This window comes from Salmo salar, chromosome 03, assembly GCF_965601325.2.
Source record: "Salmo salar chromosome 03, fSalSal1, whole genome shotgun sequence".
NCBI lineage: Eukaryota > Metazoa > Chordata > Actinopteri > Salmoniformes > Salmonidae > Salmo > Salmo salar.
The window spans coordinates 5,622,392-5,631,405 of NC_138293.1; the positions used below are offsets into that span (position 1 = coordinate 5,622,392).

The 9,014-nt window shown below is 44.1% G+C and overlaps 1 protein-coding gene across 1 annotated transcript; it reads right to left on the reverse strand.

Moving 5' to 3' along the window:
* Positions 1-4,199: 4,199 nt before the first annotated feature.
* ly97.3 (lymphocyte antigen 97, tandem duplicate 3) lies at positions 4,200-6,759 on the reverse strand. The gene is made up of 4 exons (XM_014188065.3): positions 6,647-6,759; positions 5,832-5,900; positions 5,310-5,432; positions 4,200-4,506 (listed from the first exon to the last, which is right to left on the reverse strand). Exons 2-4 carry the CDS (start codon positions 5,878-5,880, stop codon positions 4,400-4,402), a joined length of 279 nt encoding a protein of 92 aa, XP_014043540.1. The 5' UTR covers positions 5,881-5,900; positions 6,647-6,759; the 3' UTR covers positions 4,200-4,399.
* Between the last annotated feature and the right edge of the window lie 2,255 nt (positions 6,760-9,014).

The following is a 9,014-nucleotide window of genomic DNA, read 5'->3' on the forward strand; positions in this document are numbered from 1 at the left end:
CCAAAACCTACAGGAGGGTTAGAGCCAAAACCTACAGGAGGGTTAGCATTAAAACCTACAGGAGGGTTAGCATTAAAACCTACAGGAGGGTTGGCATTAAAACCTACAGGAGGGTTGGCATTAAAACCTACAGGAGGGTTGGCATTAAAACCTACAGGAGGGTTGGCATTAAAACCTACAGGAGGGTTAGCATTAAAACCTACAGGAGGGTTAGAGACAAAACCTACAGAAGGGTTAGAGCCAAAACCTACAGGAGGGTTAGCATTAAAACCTACAGGAGGGTTGGCATTAAAACCTACAGGAGGGTTGGCATTAAAACCTACAGGAGGGTTAGAGCCAAAACCTACAGGAGGGTTAGCATTAAAACCTACAGGAGGGTTAGAGCCAAAACCTACAGAAGGGTTAGCATTAAAACCTACAGGAGGGTTGGCATTAAAACCTACAGGAGGGTTAGCATTAAAACCTACAGGAGGGTTGGCATTAAAACCTACAGGAGGGTTGGCATTAAAACCTACAGGAGAGTTGGCATTAAAACCTACAGGAGGGTTAGCATTAAAACCTACAGGAGGGTTAGCATTAAAACCTACAGGAGGGTTAGAGCCAAAACCTACAGGAGGGTTAGCATTAAAACCTACAGGAGGGTTAGCATTAAAACCTACAGGAGGGTTAGAGCCAAAACCTACAGGAGGGTTAGCATTAAAACCTACAGGAGGGTTGGCATTAAAACCTACAGGAGGGTTGGCATTAAAACCTACAGGAGGGTTAGCATTAAAACCTACAGGAGGGTTAGCATTAAAACCTACAGGAGGGTTAGCATTAAAACCTACAGGAGGGTTAGAGCCAAAACCTACAGGAGGGTTAGCATTAAAACCTACAGGAGGGTTAGCATCAAAACCTACAGGAGGGTTAGAGCCAAAACCTACAGGAGGGTTGGCATTAAAACCTACAGGAGGGTTGGCATTAAAACCTACAGGAGGGTTGGCATTAAAACCTACAGGAGGGTTAGCATTAAAACCTACAGGAGGGTTAGCATTAAAACCTACAGGAGGGTTAGAGCCAAAACCTACAGGAGGGTTAGCATTAAAACCTACAGGAGGGTTGGCATTAAAACCTACAGGAGGGTTGGCATTAAAACCTACAGGAGGGTTAGCATTAAAACCTACAGGACGGTTAGCATTAAAACCTACAGGAGGGTTAGCATTAAAACCTACAGGAGGGTTAGAGCCAAAACCTACAGGAGGGTTGGCATTAAAACCTACAGGAGGGTTGGCATTAAAACCTACAGGAGGGTTGGCATTAAAACCTACAGGAGGGTTAGCATTAAAACCTACAGGAGGGTTAGCATTAAAACCTACAGGAGGGTTAGCATTAAAACCTACAGGAGGGTTAGAGCCAAAACCTACAGGAGGGTTAGAGCCAAAACCTACAGGAGGGTTAGAGCCAAAACCTACAGGAGGGTTAGCATTAAAACCTACAGGAGGGTTAGCATTAAAACCTACAGGAGGGTTAGCATTAAAACCTACAGGAGGGTTAGCATTAAAACCTACAGGAGGGTTGGCATTAAAACCTACAGGAGGGTTAGAGCCAAAACCTACAGGAGGGTTAGCATTAAAACCTACAGGAGGGTTAGCATTAAAACCTACAGGAGGTAGCTCCTGCACAGGTGTCCATTCTGGCCTCATGGTGGAAGGTACTATGTGAGTTCTGAGATATTTTAATGTGATTTGATTTCACATTGAACCTCCTCATATGAGACATGACATGAAGACAAACATGTCCTTGTATTGAAATATATTTTTAGTTTTTGTTTGTTTTTTTATTTCATCACTGATTGCTTTCTTCCATTGTCATTCTCACACCGCCGATTCTTACAGGAAATTGTTCAATTAACTTGGTGGAAAATCCCAACTTCTTTAAGTCAAACTTTCACTTAGAGCCCGATTCGATTTGATCCGCTTCAGCCGACATCCACATACCTGATGTTTTGACATTGCTGGTGAAACTGCGTTAGAGCTGTCAAATTCGCAAGCGCCTTCCGTCATTACACCTAGCAGTACGTTTTAACTAGGACGCCTCGCCAGGCTAGCTTCGTCCTCGTGTGGGTGCTAGTAAGCTAGGTAGTGCTAGGTATCAACAGCCAATCCAGTAGAGTCTGGAAGCTATAGTGACCTTCGATTGGGCAAGCGTCCAGCGATGTCGCAGGGTATTTGCATAAAGTTCAGCTTTCCACAACTTTGGTCCGGCCCTGTTCATGTCCCTCGCCCATGCTCGCATCACTCAACGGTCCCCCAGCCCACTTTGCTTCACTTCCATTGGAAATGAATGGTTTTCCGTAGTTTCATCGCCCATATCGTCTTCATTAAATGGCCTGTTTATACTAGGAAGCGGAATCGCACGGTGAAACATCAGAAGCAATTCACTTTCAAATGGAAGGAAAGCACGAGAAGCGGAGAGGGACCGAGCATGGGGAAGGGAGCTGAACAAGGTGGGGACTAAAGTTGGGGAAAGCTGAACTTTTTTTCAAATACCCCACAATATCATGACGTGCGTGACCAATCGGAGCTCACCATAGCTTCCAACCCCTAATGGGTTGGCTGACAGTGGCTGTTGGTACCAGTGGAGGCTGGTGGGAGGAGCTATAGGAGGACAGGCTCATTGTAATGGCTGGAGTGGAATCAATGGAACAGAGTCAAACAGATCAGACATATAGAAACCATGGAAATCACATGTTTGACTCCGTTCCATTGATTCCACTCCAGCCATTACAATGTGCCTGTCTTCCTGTAGCTCCTCCCACCAGCCTCCACTGGTTGATACCTAGCATTACCTAGCTTGCTTGTTAGCACCCACGTGAGCCTTGCGTTGCGGGGGCGAGTGCCACTTGTCATATAAATCCCCTGTAGAGGCTCTGTAAAGCGGACATTGCAATTGGCCGCATGTAGTCGCATTAAGAGAAATTCCAACGCAGCCTTGTTGACAAGTTGGAACACTGGAATGTGAGATGGAATTTACACCTCCAATAGGAACACTGGAATGTGTGAAGGAATTTACACCTCCAATAGGAACACTGGAATGTGAGATGGAATTTACACCTCCAATAGGAACACTGGAATGTGAGATGTAATTTACACCTCCAATAGGAACACTGGAATGTGAGATGGAATTTACACCTCCAATAGGAACACTGGAATGTGAGATGTAATTTACACCTCCAATAGGAACACTGGAATGTGAGATGTAATTTACACCTCCAATAGGAACACTGGAATGTGAGATGTAATTTACACCTCCAATAGGAACACTGGAATGTGAGATGGAATTTACACCTCCAATAGGAACACTGGAATGTGAGATGGAATGTACACCTCCAATAGGAACACTGGAATGTGAGATGTAATTTACACCTCCAATAGGAACACTGGAATGTGAGATGGAATTTACACCTCCAATAGGAACACTGGAATGTGAGATGGAATTTACACCTCCAATAGGAACACTGGAATGTGAGATGGAATTTACACCTCCAATAGGAACACTGGAATGTGAGATGGAATTTACACCTCCAATAGGAGGATAGAAATCCTCATTATTCTGTTTTTAAACAATTTTCAATTTAAGCATCATTATTTCTATTATAACCTTCACTTTCTCCTTCTGAACTTCTAACGCGCGAGGGGGGGGGGGGGGATGGGTGTAGCTTCGTGACAATGATCGCAAGAGCAGCTGCTCACCGATTGGACGGTTCAAACTCAGTTCCACCTCCGACGTCGCCAAAACATCAGCTATGCGGGTGTCGTCCGTCGCATGACTAAGTGGAAATTCAACTTAAGTGGGAAGTTAGGATTTACTCTTTAGACACGTCTTCTGATTCATTAGAGGTGTTCCTCTGTCTCCAATACACAGCTCTTTATTTTTCGACTTCATCTCCATCGTTGTCAGTCGGATGTTATTTTTTGATAGCTGTTATTGTCATCAGCCCCCTCAAAAAAAAATCTGCATCTCATTTTCTAATGTTAAAAATGTGTACAAATGTTTATTTTTTGTTGTTGATTGTAGTCATTAAAGTGTAAAGTTATGATGTATTTCAGGAGTGTACGTTGTATCGTTCCAATAATGACGATTGATAATCTTTGCTCAGATTCAATCATTTTACAAAAATAGATTTAACCTACCCAAAAAAATAAGCTCAAAACAACAAAAGCGTTTCAAAAGTTTGGTTTATTTTAAGTCAATATAATTGTTGATAAATTAGAATGTTGACGTGATGGTAGGATCCCAACTGGGCACATACGTCAATTCAATGTTTAATCCACGTTGGTTCAACGTTGATTCAACCAATGCTGACACACGGCAGAGTAGTCTCAGAGTAGCTGGCCAATGCTGACACACAGCAGAAGGTCTAGAATGTGTTGCACTTGTCAGTGTCACAACACTTCATGTTGATGTTAGCGTTGGTTTGGAACTGCTTACAGCCAGACATGTCCATGCATCTCTGGAAATGGCCAACTGAGGGAGAAATGAAATTACTATGTTATGTGACTGTGTGACAGCTGTTAACTGTTGACTTTAACCTGTTTTATAAACCTTTTTATTCTTGATTATTCTGACCAGGGCATCTCAGAGTAGTAGTTCTGATCTAGGATCAGGTCTTCATTATCCACAGCTCTGGGCTGATTCTAGGATCAGGTCTTCATTATCCACAGCTCTGGGCTGATTCTAGGATCAGGTCTTCATTATCCACAGCTCTGGGCTGATTCTAGGATCAGGTGTTCATTATCCACAGCTCTGGGCTGATTCTAGGATCAGGTCTTCATTATCCACAGCTCTGGGCTGATTCTAGGATCAGGTCTTCATTATCCACAGCTCTGGGCTGATTCTAGGATCAGGTCTTCATTATCCACAGCTCTGGGCTGATCCTAGGATCAGGTCTTCATTATCCACAGCTCTGGGCTGATCCTAGGATCAGGTCTTCATTATCCACAGCTCTGGGCTGATTCTAGGATCAGGTCTTCATTATCCACAGCTCTGGGTCTGTATTCATAAAGCATCTCAGAGTAGTGGTGCTGATCTAGGATCAGTCCATATAATTTATTATGATATAAAACTGCACCTCTACTCCGTTTTGTGAATACGAGCACAGAACTGTCTGTGACGTGACGTCCAATGCTGCTTTTCCACTAATGTAGCATCAGCACAACATTACTCTTTGTCAAGTCCGCTTTCAATATTTAGGCTTTTAACTCAGCAGGCTAACATCTAGTGACACACAGATGACCTCAGTTTCGAACACGGTCAGTCACAGTACTTACATGGTGCTCTGAAGAACTTGGCGGCCGCACAGCCGTCCTTCTCGGGTGGACATGTTTCTACTGTCACCTCACAGTCTGCTCCTGCCTTAGCTGGCACACAGCGCAGACAATCCAATGCTTCACCTAGGGCACAACCACACCATATCACTGGGTTAGGAGAACCATAGAACTATAGCAACGTTATAGGAACACTAGAAGGTGCATTGGCCATGGGTCGGCCATATTGGTCAGGGAGTCACTGGTAAAAGATTAGGAATGCCAATTTCTCAGGTTTCTAGAATCAGAAGGTTAAAAAAAAGCAAAGGGAGGGGAAACTCTGAACCTCTTGAGTTCAAATGAAGTTATTTGCGTAGAGTTATCTAGTTTTCTATTCTGATACTTTCCATAGTGGAAAACTAGTGCCGACATGTCATGAATGGAGCATACGAGACAGTTCCAGAGCCTCACCAGCACCACAGGACAGGAGGGGTTAAAACACAGTGTTTACTCAATAGTTAATTAGTGACAGACAGACGGACCCACCGCTAGCCAACACCAGGGCTAGAGCCACAGCCAATATCACCATCTTCATCTCGCTGACGATGTGTCAACCTGAGAAGAGAGAACAGTCAGTGATCTTTAAAAACATTGCGATTAACTTGAATGAACTATTTAATCTGAGATAAAACCCACGAGGTATAAAGTCATATAAAAGTTATTGTGGAGCCTGTAGTAAAGTAGGCCCAGCGTCGTCCGGGTTTGGCTGGTGTGTAGGCTGTCATTGTAAATAAAAAATTTGATCTTAACTGACTTGCCCTGTTAAATAAAGGTAAAAAAAAAAAAAAGTGGAACTCGTTTAATTTCTTTAAATTACAGTCAGTTTTTGGATTCCTTAAGAATATGGATTTGAATAGAGCTCCAACGTCGACATTTGGATCTTCAACAGACAAAGCTTTTATGATGAATTCTCATAGTGACAAACAGAACGAAGCGACAGAGTGCAGTAAAATGCCCAGTGGTTAAGAAACGTAATAGCATATGGGAAGAAAAAACCCGGAAACAATACTGATCAGAGAAGCATGACATAAAATGACGACTGGCATTAATTTTATGCTAATGTTAGACCGTGAAAAGAAATGAATACAAGATCAATATCAAATTATTGATTTTAAAAAGAGAATTATAAATAAACAAGATATGAATCTTGTGAACAAAAAAAACGCTAATAAAGCGGAATAAATAAAATAAAGAATAAAGAACAACGCTCGTCGACTCTGCGAACACTGATATCATGAAAACATATTACAGGTGGGAATGTTTTAACATAAAAGGTAAATGTAGGTTCAGGTATAACTTACCTCTCTGACGCTGTGCTGATAAATGTGTTGCTAAACATTAAGCCTTCTCCTTTTATAGCCTACCTTTGGTCTCTACTCAGGATGTGTCACGGCTCTCTACGAGAGGTGGGTGTAGGAGTCAGGCGCAGGAGAGGAGTAAATTTGTAGAAAGTGTTTTTTTAATAAAGTCCATCCAAAACATACAGGCACAGGACCATAACACAGTCCAAAAAAAACACCACTAGAACAAAATCTAGGGACAACACCTGAATGACAAAATGAACAAAAATCACATCACCCAAAAATACAAACAGGGAAAACATTTGACATTTTAGTCATTTAGCAGACACTCTTATACAGAGCGACTTACAGTAGGTGAATGCATACATTTCATCCTTTTTTTTTTGTTGTACTGGCCCCCCGTGGGAATCGAACCCACAACCCTGGCGTTGAGCCACCCACACGAAACAAAGCAGGTAGGGAGAAAACAAATACCCACACGAAACAACCTAAACAGACAAGACCAACCGAAAAAGAAAAAAGGATCGGTGGCACCTAGAAGACCGGCGACGACGACCGCCGAGCACCACCCGAACAGGGAGAGGAGCAAAGTGGAAGTCGGAGGAAGTCGTGACAGGATGTAACCTACGACTACAGGTTATAGTAAAGTTTTGTAGAATCATCTACATGTACTGTATGCTACTCCTCTACGACTAAATAAATCAAACTGTATTTGTCACATGTGCCGAATACAACATGTATAGACTTTACCGTGAAATAATTACTTACAAGCCCATAAACCAACAACGCAGTTCAAGAATTAGAGTTAAGAAAATATTTACTAAACAAAAGTACAGAAATCTAACCAAATCAAAAAGTAACACAAGAGTATGGACATAACAATAACGAGGCTATGTGGATGTGGAGGCTATATAGAGGGGATACCGGTACAGAGTCAATGTGGAGGCTATATACAGGGGGTACCGGTACAGAGTCAATGTGGAGGCTATATACAGGGGATACCGGTACAGAGTCAATGTGGAGGCTATATACAGGGGGTACCGGTACAGAGTCAATGTGGAGGCTATATACAGGGGGTACAGGTACAGAGTCAATGTGGAGGCTATATACAGGGGGTACCGGTACCGAGTCAATGTGGAGGCTACATACAGGGGGTACCGGTACAGAGTCAATGTGGAGGCTATATACAGGGGGTACCGGTACAGAGTCAATGTGGAGGCTATATACAGGGGGTACCGGTACAGAGTCAATGTGGAGGCTATATACAGGGGGTACCGGTACAGAGTCAATGTGGAGGCTATATACAGGGGGTACCGGTACAGAGTCAATGTGGAGGCTATATACAGGGGGTACCGGTACAGAGTCAATGTGGAGGCTATATACAGGGGGTACCGGTACAGAGTCAATGTGTAGGCTATATACAGGGGGTACCGGTACAGAGTCAATGTGGAGGCTATATACAGGGGGTACCGGTACAGAGTCAATGTGTAGGCTATATACAGGGGGTACCGGTACAGAGTCAATGTGGAGGCTATATACAGGGGGTACCGGTACAGAGTCAATGTGGAGGCTATATACAGGGGGTACCGGTACAGAGTCAATGTGGAGGCTATATACAGGGGGTATCGGTACAGAATCAATGTGTAGGCTATATACAGGGGGTACCGGTACAGAGTCAATGTGCGGGGGTACAGGTTTGTTGAGGTAATTTGTAAAGTGACTACTTTTTGAGGATCTGGAGATCCATGCAAAATCTTTTCAGCCTCCTGAGGGGGAAAAGCTGTTGTCGTGTCCTCGTTCAAAACTGTCTTGGTGTGTTTGGACCATGAAAGATCCTTAGTGATGTGGACACCGAGGACCTGAAGCTCTCGACCTGCGCCACTACAGCCTCCTGTAGTCCACGATCTGTTCATTTGTCTTGCTGACGTTGTCCTGGCACCACACTGCCAGGTCTCTGACCGCCACCCTGTAGGCTGTCTCGTCGTTGTCGGTGATCAGGCCTACCACTGTTGTGTTGTCAGCAAACTTAACGATGGTGTTGGAGTCGTGCTTGGCCACGCAGTCGTGGGTGAACAGGGAGTGCAGGAGGGGACTAATCACACACCCCTGAGGGGACCGCATGTTGAGGATCAGTGTTGCAGACATGTTGTTGCCTACTCTTACCACCTGGGGGCGGCCCGTCAGGAAGTCCAGGATCCAGCTGCAGACGGAGGTGTTCAGTCCCAGGGTCCTTAGCTAAGTGATGAGCTTGGAGGGCACTTTGGTGTTGAACGCTGAGCTGTGGGATTAGGAAGAGGTTAGGGAGTAGGGAGTAGGGAGGGGTTAGGGAGTAGGGAGTAGGGAGGGGTTAGGGAGGGGTTAGGGAGTA